The sequence below is a fragment of the Lepus europaeus genome, chromosome 6 (genome assembly GCF_033115175.1).
Source record: "Lepus europaeus isolate LE1 chromosome 6, mLepTim1.pri, whole genome shotgun sequence".
Taxonomy (NCBI): domain Eukaryota; kingdom Metazoa; phylum Chordata; class Mammalia; order Lagomorpha; family Leporidae; genus Lepus; species Lepus europaeus.
In genome coordinates, this window is record NC_084832.1 from 39,249,187 (window position 1) to 39,270,708 (window position 21,522).

At 42.8% G+C, this 21,522-nt stretch overlaps 1 protein-coding gene across 5 annotated transcripts in view; it reads left to right on the forward strand.

Annotated features, from left to right (window-relative positions):
- KLF12 (KLF transcription factor 12) overlaps positions 1-21,522 on the forward strand; it is a 503,891-nt gene that overhangs the window by 405,259 nt on the left and 77,110 nt on the right. For all 5 annotated transcript variants that reach the window (XM_062194091.1, XM_062194088.1, XM_062194087.1 and 2 more), the window contains one exon: positions 5,834-5,896. In XM_062194091.1, coding sequence (XP_062050075.1) covers positions 5,834-5,896 — 63 coding nt within the window. The remainder of the gene's footprint in view (positions 1-5,833; positions 5,897-21,522) is intronic.

The following is a 21,522-nucleotide window of genomic DNA, read 5'->3' on the forward strand; positions in this document are numbered from 1 at the left end:
GTGCTTCTTCCCGATCTCCCATGTGGGTGTAGGGGCCCAAGAACTTAGGCCATCTTCCACTGCCTTCCTAAGCCATAGCAGAGAGCAAGATCAGAAGTGGAGCAGTTGGGACTCAAACCGGCACCCATATGGGATGCCGGCACTGCAGGCAGCAGCTTTACCCGCTATTCCACAGTGTCGGCCCCCATTGTAAACTTGTAGAGAGCTGGCAATATAAAAGGTTATGTTATGTTAGTTCATTTTTTTGTTACTATAAAGAAATACTTGAGGCTGGGTATATATACAGAAAGAGATAAATTTGGCTCACAGTGTTGGAGTCACCTGTGCTTGTGAGGGTTCTTCTGGCTGCATTGCCTCAAGGCAGGTGGTGTTATATAGGTGAGAGCACATGCAGGAGAGGGAGAGAGCCTCATAAGACAGGAATCCAGGGTTTGACCACGGATGGGCTAGTAATGACGTAAGCCCCATCTCTTGAAGTTCCAACCCCTCTTTTTCGTTGTTTTAAATGTCTGTTTGTTTGTTTGTTGGAAAGGCAAACAAACAGACATCTTCCATCCACTGTTTCACTTCCTTAATGTTCACAACAGCCAAGACTTGGCCAGGTTGAAGCCAGGAGCTAGGAACTCCATCCGGGTCTCCATACAGGTGATGAGGACCAAGCACCTGAGCCATCATTTTCTGCTTCTAGGATGCATTGGCAGGAAGCTGAACAGCTGGAACTTAAACTGGTACTCCAGTATGGGATACAGGCAGCCTAAGCAGAGGTTTAACTTGCTGTACCATGATACCTACCCTGCTACTTCATTTTTTTGCATCCTCTGGGGTTGGGCAAAGGGAATGTGGATCAGTATATAAGTATTGGATGATAATCCGGGGTGGAATACATCAGATATACCTGTGCTCAAGTCCTCACATACTGTTCCCTAGCTGTGCAACCCTGGCAGTTTGTCCAGCTCTTCAAAGCCTATTTTCTTGAATATAAAATTGGGACAGTAACCAATATAAGGGTAAGTTAAGATCTGAAGTATTTGGCATGGTACCAGGTATATAGTGAAGACTCAGTAAGTGGGGGGGGGGTAGGTTTTTATTGCTATAACTAGTGTCTTGTTCTTGAATGGGGCATAACTGAAATTCTGTATAATTTCATAAACAGAAGATGGATTTTTAAATAAAGAACACAGAAACAAAATGGCAGACCATGGGCACTGACATAGGAACCTTAGTTTTCCACTCATCTTGCTTTCCATGTATTTATTTCTCTTGGTAAAGTCATTTAACCTACTATGTAAGACTACAGACTTTGTAGAGCTGCTTTAGGATCTTCCACACTCCCATCCTTTCCTGTCTACCCTGCACTGCTTGTGGTCATAGCTAGCATCTACTTACTGCTTTCTGGGCTCTCAGCACTGTGCTAAACATTCCATAGCTATTAAACTTGTCACCTGTGGTGGCTGGCTTGCCTTGATTCTTTTTCACCAGTGGAGTAATGAATTACAGTTTAGTGAGATGAACCTAGGAATAGGAAAGCAAAGTTTATTAAAGTGCATTCCAAAAGTAGAATGGGCCAGAGGAGAGAGCATGTGGCACCCTTTCTTTATTCCCAGTTGGGAACTTTCATCCCTAATGCCTAAGGGTGTTGACTAGTGATGTGGCCATGACCTTATGACATTTGTGATTGACATCTGGAAGTTGGGTAACATTGGGATCCCTGTGCATGTGGCTATAAAGTAGACTTTTCTGGTTTTGCCAAGTTCACATTTTATCAGGATACTTCAACCACAAGTGAAATCAGAGTGGATGGACTTGGGTAGCACCTGTGTGGATAGCCAGGTCCTTGGTTTCACTTCTGGAGGAGGGTCTTGGGGCCCCTCCCCATTCATTCATGTCTACTTACCTGCCTGACAAACTCATTTAAATCTCACAGCCCTAGGAGGTGGGCACCACAATCCCCTCTGTCTGTACAGATGGGGCAGCTGAGGTAGAGAGAGGTTAAGTAACTTGCCTGAAAATAACATTGTTGGTAAATGGTGGAACTGGGATTCAGTCCCAGGCAAGCTGGGGAGAGTCTGCACTGTTAACCACTTCATCCAAATTCCACTTGGGTGATAAGATTGCACTGCCATTGTCACAACTTTTCTGGGGTGCAAATAGTAAAGTAGTGGGATTAGGGTCCTCCAGCAGCTCAGGAGTGGTCTTTAGGTTGTGTTGGGGATCCAGCTTTCACACCGCACCTGCACCTCTAGCCATCTGCCTTCCAGGTAGATTGATTAAATCATTGAGAAGCAGAGTGATCCTTTTCTTTAGATCAACTAATCATTACGATACAAGCCTGGAGGGTTTGGTTCTTGGCTGCTTACACCCCAAAAAGGAAGAGTCATTTTTGTATTAAGACATCTAAAATGTTCCCGCATGCTGCACAGAAAAGCTAAATTAAACCCTGCGTTGGTAAAATTATAAACCTGCAATCTGCCTCAGATGAGTAAGTGTATATAAATAGAACAGTTGGTATACATGGCCTTAATGGTTTAACTTCCTTGTTCTCTGTATAATGTAAATCAGCAAATGTGAGCATTTTCATCTCACATAAACTGTCAGTCTCAGAAGAGCACATTGTAGTTTTCCATACTTGTTACATAACAACCAAGATTGCCCTTTTCTTCAGCCTGATGTATTTTTTTTTTCTTTCTATATCCAGCAGTTAGTATGAAGGCCTGAAACCCTTAGTTACAGAACAAAGTGGCTTAGCAGTAATGGAGCCTGTGTGAGGCTAAGAGAAGAATAATGAACACTCCCCGCAAGCTTCCTGCCTAGATGCAGGTGCAGGAATCAGGAGGTCATGAATAATGTATGACATGCAGATTAGGTGGTGGTTTCTCCTACTGGGGTTTTGACTTTGCTACCTGCCTGGCTGCTATCTGTGGAAAGACAGCAGGCAGTGGCCAAACGTGGCACAATTTAACAACTGAGCTCATACAGACCCTGCACAGCCTTTTGAAGAAACGAATTTTAAGGGACAGCTGAAGTACAAGCCTGTGGCCTGCTTTATTGGGTGAAGTAAGCTCCAAGTTACCATTGTACTCCCTTTGCGGGGCAGGTTAAAGCTCTTCTGATTTTCCTTTTTCATTTAAGAAAGCTTAAATTATCTGGTCATACATAGAAAACCAGAAATTCTTTTCCTAAGACTTCCACGCTGTTAGTTATCTGCCTAAGATGGCTAAACCATTGAGATATTATCCAGTTGTAGTATTTGATCTATGGAGCAATGAAATTTTCCTAAAAGATATAAATACCTAGAGAATATTGTAATTATAGATGAAAGAGGCCCATTTTTCTCCCCTGATGTATGCAGTAAATAGCATCAGTAAGAGACTATGTCTGTCATCAGACTTCGCCTGGTGGGATTGTCATGATAAAAAGAAATACTTTCTGTGGCCAGGGTTAAGGAGGAGGCAATAAAAGAGATAAGCATTTAAAGGATAATGGAGTGAATTAGCGAACTGTGAGTATTTGGGGCTGATTACTCCTGACAATTTTATTTAGGATTCTGATCCCCCGGTGAGGGTGTAGAGAAAAGTTTAGGAGGATTTCCTCTGTTTTCCCTTGGGTCCAGGGGCTTTAACTGCAGGGGGATTTGTTTTTTCTTCTGATACCCATTTTGAGGATTATCGTTTAGGCAGACAGGGAGAAGAGAAGGGGGGAAAATGAGTATTGCTGCCTTTTGTGTGCAATTCTTATGCATTTTTATGGCATGGTTTTCCTCTCTCTCCCCCAGTTTGGGGGACTGGCTTGCATTTCTAGCTGAGTCTGTCCCTTCCGCTAGGCCCCAGTTTGGCCACGTGCCAAGACCAACAGGTGATCCTTGTAGCTGCAGAACAGCAGGAAGTGGGCGGTGCTTGAATGAGACAGTTCACCAGAGGGGCTGTCTGGCCTCTCTCCATCTTCCCGAATAATTAACACCCCCTCCCCCATGCCAAGCAGAAAATCTGTGCTGAGCGGCTCAGCTGCAGAAGCCATTGAGAAAGGCTGTGATGAAAAGAATGTTAATAAGGGATGTTGGCAGAAATAAGCCCGTGGGGGTGGGTGCAAAGCGCAGTCTGGTTCCGGGTGTAGGGGAAGACAGTGGTTGGCCCTTGGAGGGGCTGCAACTGTAGTATCAGTTTCTGGAATCATTTCCCCTTGCTAAGCACCTATGGAGAGCTGAGCTTCCTGTGAACCTGGGAGCTGTTGGTTCTACCTGGGCTTTCAGGCCAGTCCTGTTCAGGGGCCTGCTGGCTTGCTTTCTGGCTTTGTAAAGAAGAGTCAGGTTTGATGCCTAAAGAGTGAGGATAGCTCAAGCTAAAGCCCCTCAGAGCTCGGAGAGCTGAGGAGAGGTGGACCGAAGCCGGAAGTGGGCTGCCAGGAAGCAGGAAGAAGGGCACGTGGTTCCCCCCCCCCCCCCCCCCGCTGACTCACAAGGGGGTGGAGGCTCAGCGGTTGGTCCCCAATTGGAGGAGAGCGGCATTTCTTGGACACTGCCAGCTATTTCCGGTCTGGAAGCTTGTGAAACAAATGTATTCTTCCCAAGTCTTCCTCTGTCTGGCTAAAGTGGTGAACTGCTTTTGCTGTTCCCAAAGCCAGGCTGGGGGAGTCCCTTGTAGACTGCCTCTCTCCTAGAGATAACTGTTCACCCTTGCTTCCTCCCTCATTGCCACAGAATCTGTTCCTGGACACCTGGCTGGAATGACCGTCCTAGGGCTTTAAATCCAGATGGTGACCGAAGAAGTAGGCGCTTAGGCTGTCTCTGTGTACCCCCTTTTAGGGACTCGTACTGGGCTCATTGAGGGAAGGCTCCATGTGTCATGTCTTTCCTAACATGTACCTCCCCTTGTGTCTGGCAGGGATTAGGTCTTCAGGAACTGTTGGCCCAAATGCATGCATCAGTTGATGAAACTTTTGGGCCAGCTTATGGGAGCCCTCATAGTGAACATTATGACAAACCTTTGTTATTTTTTTAAGATGCATTTATGTATTTGAAAGGCAGAGTTATAGAGATAGAGATAGAGGGAGAGACAGAGAGATATACCATCCTCTGGTTCACTCCCCAGATTACCCCCCCTATTGTCAGGGCTGGACCAGGTCAATACCAGGGGCCAGGTGCATCTTCCAGGTCTCCCATGTGGGTGTAGGGGCCCAAGCACTTGGACCATCTGCTGCTGCTTTCCCAGGTACAGTAGCAGGGAGCTAGATTGGAAGTGGGGCAGCCAGGACCCATACAAGATGCTGGCATTGCAGGTAACTGATTAACCTGCTACAACACCAGCCCCAAACCTTTGGTAAAGAAGGCATGAAGAGGGCCTGGTGTTTCAGTGTAGTGGGTCAAGCCACTGCCTGAGTCACAGTCTTCCCATGTGGGCATCAGTTCAAGTCCCAGCTCCCTGTGAATGTTTCTGGGAAAACACCAGAAGAGGTTGTTGGGCCCCTGCGCCCAAGGGGTGACCCAGAAGAAGCTCCTGGCTCCTGGTTTTGGATCAGCCCAGATCCAGCCCTTGGGCCATTTGGGGAGTAAACCAGCAAATGGAAGATCTCTCTATCTCCCTATCTCTCTCTCTCTCTCTCTCTCTCTCTCTCTCTCTCTCTTTCAGCAGGGGGGATTTAACTGCATCCATTTGCTAAGGTGATCAAGCAAATCTAAAAGTGATGGCTTGGAAACAAGAATACCAGGGTGTTTTGTTTTGTTTTCTATTTTTTTGTTTGTTTTGTGGGGTTTTTTTTTTTTGTATTTTTGCATTTTTGTATGCACTTAGGAACAAGAATATGCTTTTTCAATGACCAGATGTCTCTTACCTACCTACAGGGTACATCCATCCCCAGTATCAAGGGTCCGGGGAAATCGAATGAATAATCAGAAGTTTGCTTGGTGAGTGTACCGTTATGACTGTTTTAAGTAATGAGTATATGCAAGTCTCATGGAAAATTTTAATAGACCTGTGTTCAAATCAACAGAATGAAACCTGCTTCTCTATAGACAGTGCACTTCTGCAAATTGCACAGGTAGTATCCATTTCCTCTCAAAGTTCTAAAGAAATGTGATAGAGTTACTTTCTTTTTTTTTTAATATTTTATTTATTTATTTGAGAGGTAGAGTTACTGACAGTGAGAGGGAGAGACAGAAAGAAAGGTCTTTCTTCTGTTGGTTCACTTCCCAAATGTCCGAACTGTGCCAATCCGAAGCCAGGAGCCAGGTGCTTCTTCCCGGTCTCCCATGCAGGTGCAGGGGCCCAAGCACTTGGGCCATCTTCCACTGCCTTCCTGGGCCACAGCAGAGAGCTGGACTGTAAGAGGAGCAGCCAGGACCAGAACCGGCACTCATATGGGATGCCAGCACCGCAGGTGGAGGATTAACCTACTTCGCCATGGTGCTGGTCTTGATAGAGTTCCTTTCTAGCCAAAACTCTTCGCCCACCAGGAGCCAACATTTTTTTCTAGCAGATATGAGCCAATTTTCCAAGATTATCAGTGGTTGTCTTTTAAAGAATATTTCCTTGATCTAGAACGTGATAAACCTCTGAGTGAGATTTAGCCAACCACCTAGATTTTTCTGATACAAATTTAAGCTGTTAAAAAAAAAATTTAGTTATTTATTGGAAAGGCAGAGAAACAGAGATCTTCCATCTGTTGGATTGTTCTCCAAATGCCCACATCAGCAGGGGCTGGGCCAGGTCAAAGCCAGGAGGCAGGAACTCAAATGGAGTCTCCCATGTGGTGGCAGACACCCAAGTATTTGTGCCGTCATCTGCTGCCTCCCAGATGATTAGCAGGAAGCCAGAATCAGAAGTGAAGCAGGGACACAAAACCAGGCACTCTGGTGTGGAATGCCGGCATCTCAATCAGTGTCCTAACCACTGTGCCAAACAGCTCCCTTCCAACTGCAGCATCTTAAGATTTCCACAATTAATCCATTTTATTAATTTTGATGGTTACTATTTAGGTGATTTGTTTTCCTGGCATTAGCCTTAAATACCTTGAGGATTTGGTTTGTTGTTTTGAGAGATGTTAAGATCTTTGGGGGCTGGCTGTTTAAGCCACCAGTTTGATGACAACTTCCCATGTGGGTGCCCAGCTGCTCCACTTCCCATCCAGCTCCCTGCTAATGCAAAAGGAAAAGCAGCAGAAGGTGGCCCAAGTGCTTGGGCCACTATACCCACGTGGGAGACCCAGAAGAAGCTCCGGGCTCCTGGCTTGGCCATTTGGGGAGTGAACCAGAGAATGGAAGATCTCTCTCTGCCTCTCCCTCCCTCTCTGTAACTCTACCTTTCAAATAAATAAAAAAGAACTCTTTATAAAAGAAAAAAATGTTTAACTATTTCTTGAGTAAGATCGCAGAAAAGAACTTACCAAAACAACCTGAAAGGTTACTTCAACCACAAAATACCGATTCGTTAATCTTTAGTGGGATACCTTAAAGTGTTTCACAAATGTATCATGTGAAACAAAATAAAATTAGTGCAGTCTCAAAGTCTGTATTTTTTTACGTTACTCCATTCCACAAAATTAACATTTCAACAGCTAATGCATCATTAAAAAGAAAAAATGAAGGAAGGAATAAATGGAATAGAAAAAATTGAAATGTGTGCTTTATTCAAAAATGAATGGAAATTCACAGATCTCCATTTTATTTCCTTGACTTGTGCTTGGGATGGGATTTTGATTAGAAGCTGTGGCTTTTTTTTTTTTTAAGTATGAGAAGATGATTACCAAAGATTGGGCTTCCAAATTAATTTTATTCCTAAATCAGGATTATTTTTAGACACAAAATAATGACACTTTGAATTTGAATGGTGCCTAATCAGCTCACCTCCCTTCCCCCATTAAATCTAATTAACCCTCACAATAGCTCCGTGATGTTGTTAAATATTATGCTTTTCTTTTTCACTGAGGGAAAAGTGGAGCACAGAGGATACAGCCCTGTGCTTACACACTGCCTAAAAGCTGGGCCATCCTTCCTGGCCTCTCACAATTGCTAAAGCCTGTTGTCCCCTGTGAAACCTGGAAAGCCGGGGTCACTACACAGAAGGAAAGGGAGAACACAGATCCATTCTCGACCACATGAAATGCTTGTTCTTTCTCAGTGCAGGGCATATTGTACTACAGAAAGTTCATTCCATCTAGAGACGATGAGCTGCTCCAGTGAGTGTAGAGCTAGTGCGTACAGTACGCAGTTGTCCATCATTAGATCCAGGTGCTACAACTTGATTCTCAATGGCTACATATGAAGCAACGGGCAAGTACAGCATTTTCGCTTCCATTTTCCTTTCTGGATGGCTGGAGTAATGATAACTTGTTCCTACATAATTCATAGCATGTTATTTGGCTAGTGAGTTTAAACCACTTTTATCTCTAAAGAAGTAAGCCATGAAAAACAAAAAGGATTTTTACTACCAGCCTTGAGAAAACTCTTATTTATTCAGCAACATTAATTTACAGTCTCAGGCACTATCCAAAAAAAAAAAAACCACACTAGTTTAGAAAGATAAATAAAGCACTGTTTCTGTTCTCAAGGGGCTAGTTGTCTTAGAGAGAGAGAGAGAGTGTGTGTGTGTGTGTGTGTGTGGAAGGGGGAGAGAGAGAGAGAAGTAGGGGGGGGGGTCACGCCTTAAGCCCTCGTGCTGTCATTTCCTCCTTGGGTGCGTGTATTGATGGTGCACACATGTATGTTACAAGATAAGCACACAGATAATACAGTGTGGATAGTGCTTTAAGGAGATGTGTTTATTTTAAGTTTCCAACTCTATTTGAGACCAGTTTGAGAGGAGCATGGGAGGATGAAAATGGGAAGGAAGAAGGCTTGTCAGATAATCCATTCCAGACAAGAAAGCTTTGGAGTGAAAGACCTAGAATTAGTAGGGAGAGCAGAGTTGAGCGCGTGTTTCCGTCGTAGACTGAAATACACATAAAAGACCTAGAGACATTTCTAAATTAACTGTAGTAGGAGCACACATGGATTTAATAAGTGAACTTCATTTGGTCATGAGTTAGCTAGAATATCTATAATATATACTGCGTGGAATCGTCCCTTAGGTAAATACTATCAAATCACCAGTCTGGGAAAAGGCGCGTGAATCACCCAGCATCTCCATCTCATGAAGGGATAAACACTTGATGATATTTCTTTGTGAAATATTGGATGTGAAATACAGAAAGTTTCAATATTCATACTAGCAACAGGGAGGAAGGGAAAGTGATAGCTGGGGTTCATTTTATAGAATTAGATGTCCAGTTCTACTAACTTGGCTCTGGCTTCTGTTAGATCCACAAACACTATATATGATAGTTAGGAACAGTGCTTTTGTGAACTTGGGTTAGCAAATGCTCCAGTTAAAAAATATTGTTCATTAAATAAGCAATTTAAGTTCAGTAAAAGATGGAAAGGCTTGAACTTACACATTTAAGTTTTTCATCGGTAATGCATGAGAACTGATAAATTGTGAAAGTCAATGCTGACTTTCACTATCAAATCAGTGTTTTACATTGTAAAAATGGTTTAAAATTTTAAGTAGTGTTTTTTTTGCATCATGTTGGTATGAAAAGTGGCATCTTTCTGACTGGCATTGCGTTGCAGCAAATAAAGCCACCACCTGTGACACCAGCATCCCATATTGACCACTAGTTCAAGTCTCAGCTGCTGTGCTTCTGATCCAGCTCCCTGCTGATGCACCTGGGAAGGTAGTGGAAGGTGGCCCAAATGCCACCTACTTGGGACACCTGGGTGGAATGCCAGGTTCCTGGCTTCAGCCTGGGCAACCCCTGGCTATTGTGGCCATTTCAGAAATGAACCAGCTCACTTACTCACTAGCTCTCTCTCTTCCTCTCTGTAACTGTGCCTTTCAAATAAATAAATAAATATTTAAAAAGGGATAAAGAAATACAATAGGAACTTCTTGCAGGGGGTATTAGCACCCCAATAAAAAAAATATCAGACCATTGCACAACACAGTTATTATTTAATTAATCAAAGGTAGCATTGCAGGCCAGACATAAACTCTTTTCATTGGAATGTCTCTCCTCCCAGTGCCACCACACTCAAGGAATATTTGCTGATTTTAGGAAGCCTTTAAGGTACAGCCGTGACAAATTCATTCTCTATCTCATGCATCAGGCCTCTCCTCTTTTCTTCACCATTGGCCCTAAGTGAAGATAATCACACTTTCTTCTCTACAATAACAGTTGGTGGGGAGGAAAAAAAATCTTTTTCTCCTACCCACCTTAGGTTCTTGACTGGAGCCCTGCAAATCAGAGGCATAAAAGACATATTGACAAGAGAAAAGTAAAAAGAAGTTCAGCATGTACATTTTATAGGCAAACACCTAGAATTGAGCAACTTGTAGACGTGATTAGAACTTGGGCTTATATAGCTTCTTAACAAGAGAACAGTAATTCTCTTGAAGAAATGACTAAAGGGAAGAGACGTTGAACTTCTATGAGGAGCAGATTGTGGGAAGGGAGATACATAGGGAAGCTATGGGAGATAAGTCCTGGTTAGTAGGATTCGTTGTGTAGGTTCCCATGGTGCCATCTCTGGGCTGAGCCAGTCATCCAGAGCTACCTTGCCCTTCATAGATGGGGAGAAAGTAGAGGGTTTTTTCTTGTGTCTGCTGCTTTGTGGTTGCTTTCAACTCATAGTCTTACACCAAAGCAGCACATTTTAAGGATGGCGTTCTGCTACATTCCACGACTGTGTATCTTTCTTAGAGCATTTGCCTCTCTTTTCTCCTTTTTGGAGAGTTGAATGTGAAGATACAGTTTTGGTCTTTGCAGATCTTTTTGCTTCGAGTCATTCTGATTTCACAGCCACTGGAGAGTGGTTATTTCCAACCCACGTTGAGACTGTTTGGGGGTATAATGAGGTCGGAGCAGAACAGGAAAGGGTATAGTGAGAAACATCTGTGAACCAAACATTGAAGTTGATTTAGGGTCCAAAAATGTTCAGGATCAGTGTGCCTGTAATGAAAACACTCCCATTTGTGTGAACTCTCTTGTGTGAGCCCCTTTCTTCCCTTCTCTCTACTTTGTACTTCACCCTGTGTCATTCCTAAAGCTTTAAAGGACTTACCCATGTATGCTTGTTTGGCGATGGTGGTGGTAGCGATTGTATATATAACATCTGTCGGGAGCTGCTATACAACAGGGGTAGTGAGCATCACATAATAAAGAATTTGGGGGCTATTTATACAACGACAAAAAATAGAGCATTATTAATAAAAATTGTTATCAGTAACACAGAAGTCATTTTCTGCTGCTACCATTAGTCTCAATTGTAACTTATGTCTTACCAACATGACTGGGGTTTCATGTAGCTATGTGCGCAAAAAGGTCCCAATTTGAAGAGTTTCTGTGCAGATTATGGTGCATTGTGGCTGTGAATCACATTTCACATTTGAATGGGAATACAGTTTGTGGCGCCCTTTCACACTTCGAAGGCTTAGTGTTGGGTACACAGTGCGGCAGTGAACTTAAATATTTATCTACATACAGTTAAAAATGTTAGACATGACTTCATGGAATCTTTTTCTAGGGATATAGAACTAGTATGAGTTTTTTTCATAAAAATAAGAACATTCCTTCTTGTTTAAACCTTTTTCCTTAATAGAGGAAAGTGCTGAAGTTGTTGATGTTGGAAATCTCTCAGAAAGCTGAGGTATACCTGGCCCTCTACAAAAGTACAGAGCATTTCCAAATTATGAATTTCAGAGCAGGAAAAGAAATGTAGGAATCCTAAATCAACTCAACCTCCACACTTTACGTGTATAGAAATGGAGTCCCCTCACCCCAGACAAAATGTTACATGTCAAACCTAAGCATATATCCAAGCCTCTGCACACCTGTCCAGGAATCATTCCACCCAGTGACAGGTGACTCCCTAGATGGAGAGGCAACAGAAATGCAAAAGATGGGATAGGATGGATGTTTAATTCATTACAAGCTGAGCAGACGGCTTTTGCCTGGGAAACTCCCATTAGATTGATGTGATGAGAGAGCAGGAGAAATAGGAGAGGTTTAATGAAGATGTTGCTGCTAGCACCAGTACGTGGCACTCCTGGCCAAAATGTCAACTTATCATCTCGCAAATCCTCACAGACTCGTTATTTATGGATAATATTGATTGTGTTCTTTGAATTACCAGTGTTTGCCACTGTCTTGCTTCTCGACTTACAGAGCAAAAAATTAGGATGTTATGTGTCAACTTTATATTTGAAAATTCCACTGCCCAGAATGCCTGGTCTTCATGGGTTTTTTCATCCATTTGTGTTGGGTGTTAGCAAATCAGTAACAGGAGGTTGCCCTTAGGTTTGGATTGAAAGCATGCTCTCTCTCATGTTCAGTAACAGATTCAGAAAGTGGGTCACAGTTGATGTAACCATGAACCTGTTTGCAAGGTCTCTGTAGACATACTGAAGCACATTAACAGCCTTTCCAGGGTGATGAATTCACATCTTTTTTGAATTTAATAATGTAGAGTCAGCAATTAAATTCTTCAATGACTACAGTCGCCTTCTCATCAATGTCTCTACTCAAGAGTATCCAAGCACAGGTTGAGTATCCCTTGTCCAAAATACATGAGACCAGACGTGTTTCAGATTTGGAATCTTTCAGGTTTTGTAATATTTGTTATCAATTCTACCAACTGAGTTTGCATAATCCAAAAATCTGAAATCTAGAATAGTCTGAAATCTTAAATACCCTGAAATTTGCGACTTTTATTTCTGAACATTTCAGATTTTGGATTTTTGGATTAGGGATGCTCATCCTGTACAGAGGGCTTCAAAAGGCTCATGGGAAAACGCAGGTAAGAGATACAGCAAATTTCCCAGGAGCTTTATGAAGCCTTGGTATTATGTTTGTGCCCATGTGCAGCTCAGCCCTGTGGAGCATTGTTTAAAACCCCTGATCTGGGAGCCTCCAGGACTTGTCAGCATCCTGTGTATGGATGCCTGGCGCCTTCCCAGCATGGTGACCAGTGGTGCCATGATGTGCTGCCATCATGTCGTCAAGCATCTGTCTTATTAAATGATTCCAGTGTGATAGAAAGGTCCTAGTTGACCCTTCAAAGTGACTTGTTTGTAATTCTGGGATTCAAAGCATATTTTTCATATATAATCATTTTTTTAGGTTGGTTTTAGATGGTAAATCTAGGATCGTGATTTCCTGTGAGAAGGCTACATAAGCCACTGCTTCCGACAGAGTTTTAAGCTGTGTAATGTGGGTTATTCTCTGTTGCTATTCCCTCCCTGTTAAACATGTTCCAATGTAGAACTTTAAAATAATGGCCATGTTGTTGTAATGAAACGTGAAGAACAAGGGGATATGGGAGTTATTAATGAATAAGGAAGAAAAAAAACTATGTTCTAGTATGAATATATATGAATATGAATCTATATGTGAGAGCCCCAGTACCAGAAATGTTGTAACTAACATACCAAAATTAAAATGAGGATCTTGCATATATCTAGAGAAGCTGCATTCTTTCTTACTCTTTCAGTAGGTCCATTTGGGCTAAAAAAAAAAAAATTGGCTGTAAATTATAAATCATAGCTGTCTTCAACATATGTAATTGAAAGACTAATGACTAAAATTGGAACCAACTCAAGAAATACTCATGTATTGATGAATAGGCTGAGAATACCATTTGGGACAGTAAATCTTCAAGTGTTCTCTGCAAGCACATTCAGTGTGTCAGCAGTTTTGTTTTGGTTTTCATCTGTTGGTCATAATCTGTAATGTCATCTCTCTAGCCACAGAGATTTCTCTCTGCATTCAAGGGGATCTTCAAAAAGTTCATGGAAAAATGCATGTTGTTAAAAAAATTTTATTTTTATTTTTTACTTATTTTTTTTATTTGACAGGTAGAGTTACAGACAGTGAGAGAGAGAGAGAGACAGAGAGAAAGTCTTCCATTGGTTCACCCCCCAAATGGCCACTAAGGCCAGCACTGCACTGATCCGAAGCCAGGAGCCAGGTGCTTCTTCCCTGTCTCCCATGCGGGTGCAGGGGCCCAAGCACTTGGGCCATCCTCCACGGCACTCCTGGGCCACAGCAGAAAGCTGGACTGGAAGAGGAACAACTGGGACTAGAACCCGGCACCCATATGGGATGCCTGCGCCGCAGGTGGAGGATTAACCAAGTGAGCCATGGCGCTGACCCCTAAAATTTTTTTTTTGCACCAAAGGAATCATAACTTTTGTTAATGAACTTTCTGAAGTAATGAACTATCAATTTTAAAATAAAATCTATCTTCACCTTATTGAGAGATTTCTCAGTGGTCACTAGTTTTTCATGAGGTTGTGTAGTAATTTCCTTAAAACTGACTGTGTATTACATTTTGTGGCATAGCACTAGATTATTCAAGGTTAGACCAATAACTTCATAATTAATACCTTTTAGTCAATGTTATGAGTACAATAGGTAGTGTGCCACATTTAAAGCATTTATTTTTATTTTATCTTTACAGATTTATTTATTTGTTTGAAAGAGTTGCACAGAGAGAGAGAGAGAGAGAGAGAGAGAGAGGGATCTTCCTTCAGCTGGTTCACTCCCCAGAAGGCTGCAACGGCCAGGACTGGGCCAGGCCAAAGCCAGGAGTGTCTTCTGGTCTCCCACACGGATGGCAGGTGCCCAAACACCTGGACCATCTTCCACTGCTTTTCCCAGTCATGATTAGGGAGCTGGATCAAAAGTAGAACAGCCAGGACATGAACCAGTGCACATACAGGATGCTGGTGCCACAGGCAGCAGCTTTACCTGCTATGCCTCAACACTGGCCCCACATTTAAAGCATCCCAGTCTCACTTGGGGTTTGGTAACAGCCAGTTTTCACAAATTCACAACTAACAAGTATCTGGAGGTCTGAGGTCCCTGCTAGAACCTCCTGTCTACTTGCAGCCATTATCTTTCCCTATGCTTTCCTTCACTTGATGGTGTTCTTGAGTTGCAAGTCATGGAAACTAACAATCTGGCTCCCTTCAGCAAAAGATAATTTTTCAGAAGGACACGATAGAGGTTACAGAGTCAAAGAAAATAACAAATGGGCCAGGCCCTAGGAAACAGGAAGCAGGACTATACTCAGAGCAGGGCCTGATAAGCAGGTACAAGCCTGGAGCCCCTTACCTCCTGGTCTTTCAGTCACCTCCTCAAGACACTAGTGGAAGCCAGGATGTGACCAAACGTGATTGGTCCCAGGCTGTGCCAAGAGAGGCAAAGTGCCTTGGTTCACAATCAAGGAAAAGGAGGTGTTCATACCAACAAGTGATGGGCAAGAATACTCTTCATAATGAACACCATCAGATTGCCCTGCCATTAAATGAACTAAAAGCTGTCATTAAGGGTAGTAGCTCTTCCAGGACCATGAACTTCAGTGTTGTTTTCTTTGAGGGCAAAATCTCTCATGTTTTGAATGACAAAGGTACTCCATCACTACTAACTAAAGTAAGTAGCTGCCTTAGGCCTTCTTCACAGTTATTGAATGGCCAAAACATACAAAGGATATTTATAGTTCAGATATTTCTATTCTCCTTGAAAGTTTATTTGCTTGCATCTCGTTACCTTGAACCTTCCTTTCTCTAGAGATCCTACTTCTAATCATGTATTTAAAAATCTGGCCTTGAAAACAAAACATATGTAGTTATTGTGATGATATGTAACACCACCACCACCAACAACAACAACAAAGCGGGAATCATCTATGAAATGCATAACACTTGTCTCTAAAAGCTTGGACGCTCATATAAACTTGGTCACACTAATTCGTCCTAATGCTTTCTGCATGTTAGCATTTCTCTTAAGTGAGAGAATGAATGATGTCTGACCCAAACTATCCCAATTAGGTTCGGAAAGAGTGCCCAAGAGATCATCATAGTCTTCTCAATATCACCTTGAAAGAAAGGACTTCATAAACCCTGGGTATTAGCCCAGAGTCACATTTAAACTTCACATAAAAGCAATCTCTTACTACCACCTCTGTGATTCATTGGCATGCCCAGCATTTACTACAGCCTCAAATGAGGCTCTAATTTACTTCAAGTCCTTTGGGCCTTTCTTAACTCTAACTATCTAGAATCTTGAGCCTGTGGGTATATTCAGGTAGGACTGTGGTTCAATATATTAGTAAATATGTGCTCCAGAAGGGGCATGTGTTAGATCTGAGCTGAAATGATAGCTATTTAAAATATAGATGCCGATGTTTGCTGTAGTTTCTGTGACAACCAGATAAAGCAAAGGGCAACTCTCTATTACCATTTTTGTGTAACATTCACCCTTCTCTTCTGTCCTCAATATATTTGGAATGCCTTTAGAAGTAGACACATTAGATCTCATCCTGTAGAAAAGCAATAATTCCATTTACCTATAGGAGTATATTAATATTATTGTAAAGTAGAAATTTCTCCAATTCTTTGTGTTTTCCCATTCCTCTTCTCATTGCCTTTTTTTTTTCATGAAACATCTTTAAGAAAAAAGAAACATTGCTTTTCTTAGCATTTGTAGTGTGTAGGCATGAAGAAAATATCTTTATATTATTTTTCACTTTAAACCTGAACTATTTTATACTCTTTGAAGAACCCTGTAGATCAACTAAAGAACAAACTGACTCCTTACTGTGTAAGTGACTTACAGTAATCTCCCCCAAACTGCACAGGCCATGAAGTATTTATTTGGGAAAAACAAGGAAGTATGAAATTGTATTAGAGTTAGGAAACAAAGGCCAAAGGCAACCATGTCAAGAATGGAAGATGGTTGCTGCCACCTAGAGGTAAAAGTTGGTAAGTTTCTTTAGAGTAGACCTTGATAGGATTTTTTATAGTAATTATTTTTTATTTAATAAATGTGAATTTACAAAGTGCAACTTTTGTATTGTTGTAGCTCCCCCCCCAACCTCCCTCCCTCCCGTGACCCTCCCCTCTCCCACTCCCTCTCCCATCCCACCCTTCATTGAGTTTCATTTTCAATTACCTTCATATACTGAAGATCAACTTAGTATATACTAAGCAAGGATTTCAACAGGCTGCACTCACACAACCGCACAAGGTATAGGGTATTGTTCCACTAGTAGTGTTGTCTTTAAGTTTCATAGTAAAACACATTAAGGACAGAGATCCTACATGGGGAGCACATACCCAGTGACTCCCGTTGTTGATTTAGCAATTGGCACTCTTTTTTATGACGTCAGCAATCACCCAAGACTCTTGCTATGAGCTGTCTAGGCTATGGAAGCCCCTTGAGTTCACCGACTCTGAACTTGTTTAGTTAAGGCCATGTCACAGTGGAGTTTCCTTCCTCCCTTCAGAGAAAGGTGCCTCTCTCCTTGATGGCCTGTTCCTTCTGCTGGGGTCTTGTTCACCAGGATCTTTCATTTAGATTGTTTTTTGCCACCGTGTCATGGCTTTCCATGCCTGTGAGACTCTCATGGACCTTTTAGCCAGATCCGAATGTCCCAAGGGTTGATTCTGAGGCAGGAGTGCTGTTTTGGGTGTTTGCCATTCTATGAGTCTGCTGTGTGTCCTGCTTCCCCCGCAGGATCATTCTCTCCCTTTTAATTCTATCCTTCATTATTTGCTTACACTGGTCTTATTTGTGAAATCTCTTCGACACATACCCTATCTTTTTGATCGGTTGTGTATTTATACTTATCACTTTACCAAGTGCGCTTACACCTTGATAGGATTGTAAAACCGAATTGCAATCCAGTAACTCAACTAAATGGTACTTTACTGATTCCATCCCATCTCTAAAGCCTCATTGGCATTGACAGCGTGCCTGTATTCCCCAGGAGATTTGGCAACCCTAGTTAGTGTCTCCATTGTTACCAATAGCTTTATTATTGACCCCAAAAAACAAGTCATTGAAGCCTTTCTCCTATACAACAGTCTCAGTTATTTGGAAGTCACCATTACCCTGACTAGTAGATAATGTCTTTACCCCAACCCAGGTTGTTTTTTCTAAGTATTATCTTGGGCGCTCTACCGAGAAGAAGTTTCTAATCAAATTGCCTGACTGATGATCATTGCCTTTCTCCCAAGAGAAGGCAAGTAGCAGAGGAAACCTGGAGCCAACAGGTCTGGGAGCACCAGTAGGTGGAAGGGACCCTGAGGGTACCCACATTACGCCAAATGTCATTTCAGTTATTAAGAATTAATTGTACATAGCATTAACTGTTATCTTGTCAAAATATTTTACCGTGGAAAAGTCTCCCAGAGAAAGGTGCCTACATGGCCAGATATGTGCTGCCACACTGGGCCTGGTATTCTCTCTTTTCAAGATTGCCTTATTGCACAACCCCAGGGGGCACTACTCACATCGCACTGTATGTGAAGGGTGCCTCCAGGAGCGCTCAAACAAAACATATTGGCATGAAAAGGTGAGGAAAGAAGAAGGAAATTGGTGTGTGCCTTTACACATCCACCTGTCTTGAATCGGAGACATAATTGAATGTTGTTGGTGATTGTGATGAAGGATTTCAGGGGGAAGATGCTTCACAGAATACCGGAAGATACCAGCAATGCCTTTTAGAAAATGAGCACTGCAATCAAGAGTGTTGCTTGTTTGTTTTAAGCCCTTCTGCTACCAGCTGAATCCCTTCTCTACCTACCATGTAGACCTCTACTTGCTTGCCATTTTTATTTTCTCCTAGCCTGTATTTAATTTTAGTCTATAATTCAAATATTTAGATTGTTATCCCTGATCAACCTGATGACTTTTGAAACTTGTAGAAATTATCGTTTTTTTTAGCGCAATGGAATCATCACTTTTCCAGAATATTCATGTTCATTTGTCCCCTCATTCAGTAAAGTCATTGCACCTGCACTGACACACCTTCTTTTCTGTGCTCTGAGGACAGATTTCATCTGCTCTCCTGGGACTCACCAGTTACACTCGGATAGACAACTAGCAAATGGCTCATAATGATAAGTGTGCTGATGACAGTGCTGCAGGGATGTGATTGGAAGTGACTGGAAAGTCATTCAAGAGTTGTGGTCAGCAAAAGCCTCTTGAGAGGCCAGCATTGTGGCCAAGTAGGTTAAGCCACCGCTTGCGATGTTGGCATCCCCTATTGGAATGCTAGTTCAAATTCTGGCTGCTCCACTTGCAATTCAGCTCCCTGCTAATGCACCTGGGAAATCAGTGGAGGATGGCCCATGTGTTTGAAGCCCTCCCACTCACCTGGGAGACCCAGATGGAGTTCCTGACTCCTGACTTCAACCTGGCCCAACCCTGGCTGTTGTAGCCATTTGGGGAGTGAACCAAGAATGGAAGATTTCTTTCTCCTTCTCCCTCTCTCTCTCCCTCCCTCCCTCTCTTCCTCTCTCTCTCTCTCTCTCTCCCCTTCAAATAAATAAACGTTTTAAAAGAGAAAAGAAAATCCTCGTAAGAGGAGGTGATGTGGAATCTGGGAGCTGAAAGACAAGATGGAGGCAGCTACACAAAGTTTGGAGATTATTCCAGGTGCCAGTTGTGCTCACACACAGAGTCCTCCGGATGGGAGCCAATTTGGAGTAAGCAAGGAACCGAAAAGTAGAAAAAAAAGGGGGTGGGGTGGGGTAAACCAAGACAATGTCAGAGGGTTGGCTAGAACTGAAACATGCGGTCTATAGTATGGTGTAAAGGGAGCTGTGTACAGGAAGGTGCTGAGCGGGAGGACGAAATGCTTGGACTTCCACATTTTGGGGCTTCGTGCAGAGGCCAAATGGAGAAAGGATCGTGCTGGTGGAAGCCAAGGAGCGAGTAAGAAGGCTGGGCAGTGGTTGCGGAGCATGGCGGTGCTGGCTGGACTAGATGGGGACGCATGGAAAGATAGGAGTGGGATAGGTTACATTCTGAGGGCAATGTCAGCAGCAGTTGCCTGTGGAAGGAGATGAAGAAATAGAAAGAATCCAGATGATTCCTCATTTTTGTGGAAGCAGCTTGTGGTTGTGCTTGGGCGCTTAGAAGGGAAGGCATGTCTGTAGATGCACATGCGGCACCATTGGCGTATGAGTGACATTTATCAAGGCAGGGATGTGTGAGTGTCTCTATCTGGTGATTAGTGACAAACAAGTTTTTGAGATGAAGAACTTTGGGGGTAAGTTTTTTGCTGATTTAGTTATTGGCTCTAAAAACGTACAGCAATCAAGCCACACGTATACATGGGTCAGTCAGAAAGAAACAGTAGTGAAGGCAGCCTGCATATGTCCTCAGGGTGGCTGCACAGGATGATAAATTGCCATCAGTTTCTTTGCCTGACAGCCACGTACCATCAATAGCCCTTTGTAAAATGATGTCACTTGACCCTGGATGTCTCCAGCCCAGAGCTGCTTCGTGAGACGTGCCTCTTCAACTACATACATGTTAACACGTGAGGACCTCTTTTCCTAAATACCAAGTACCCAAACATTTTTCTCCCTCAGGAAGACTTTAGCCCTAGAAGAGCCATTGAATCTATTTATTGATATTCCCCAAGTTCAATCTTCTTACCATTCCCCATTTACAAAATCACAACAGCCAGAAGTCTGATAGTGACCCCAACTCTGTCAAAACACGTCTGTCCATCACCCAAGTCAAGCCTTCCTCTTCCTAAATCTTACTTGGCTGTGTTGCCTCCTCTTTACCACACAAGCCCTCATCATCTCTTGCTTGAGATGTTGCCGTTAGTTACCAGCTGGTCTCCTTAGATTCAGAGCCTTCCCAGTCCTCCCCTGCGTCAAGTCTTCACTGTGCTTCCACTGCTCATTGTAACATGCAAATGGGATTGCTCTGCTCTTACAGCCCTGCAGCATGTAGAAAGTGAAAACCCTGACCACCATACGCGAGGCCTTCGCATCACACAACTCTTTTCCTCCTTTGCCATCTCATTTCCTATAAAATTTTCCCAACTCTATGGACCCTAAGCTCTAGCCACAATGAATTTGTAACATTTACCAAAATGTCTTGATCTCCAAGGAAACCAATTGTGGAAAACTGAAAAGTTCTCTCTTGTGTGCCAAGTGTTGTGATGCAGGGGTTAAGGCTTAGTCTTTGAGATGGCCATGTTCTATCTTGGAATGCCCTGGTTCAAGTTGCAGCTACTCTGCTTCCCATCCAGCTTCCTGCTTGTGTGCTTGGGAGGCAGCAGGTGGTGGATCAAGAACTTGGGTCCCTGCCACCTATATTGGGAAACCTGGATAGAGCTCCTGGCTCCTGGACTTGGCTTAGTCTAACCCCAGCTTTGGAAGCATTTGCCGAATGAGTAGATAGATAGATAGATAATCTCTCAAACAAAATGAAAGGATAAGTAATAACAGAAAAATTTTAATTTTCTTTTGTGAAGACTACCTACAACTCACTACTCCATCAGCCTCTTTGATTCTCTGCCACTGGACCAACTGTGTCACCACACTTGCCACTATTTAGTCTAAGTATTTGTTGACTGCATATAATGTTCCTCCCACCTTCTCCTCAAGGCAGAGGCCCTCCAGTAGGAAGTCCTCTTTTTTTTTCTTGGCTTTCTTGGTTGGCTTTGAGTGCAGCACATAGTGGCTC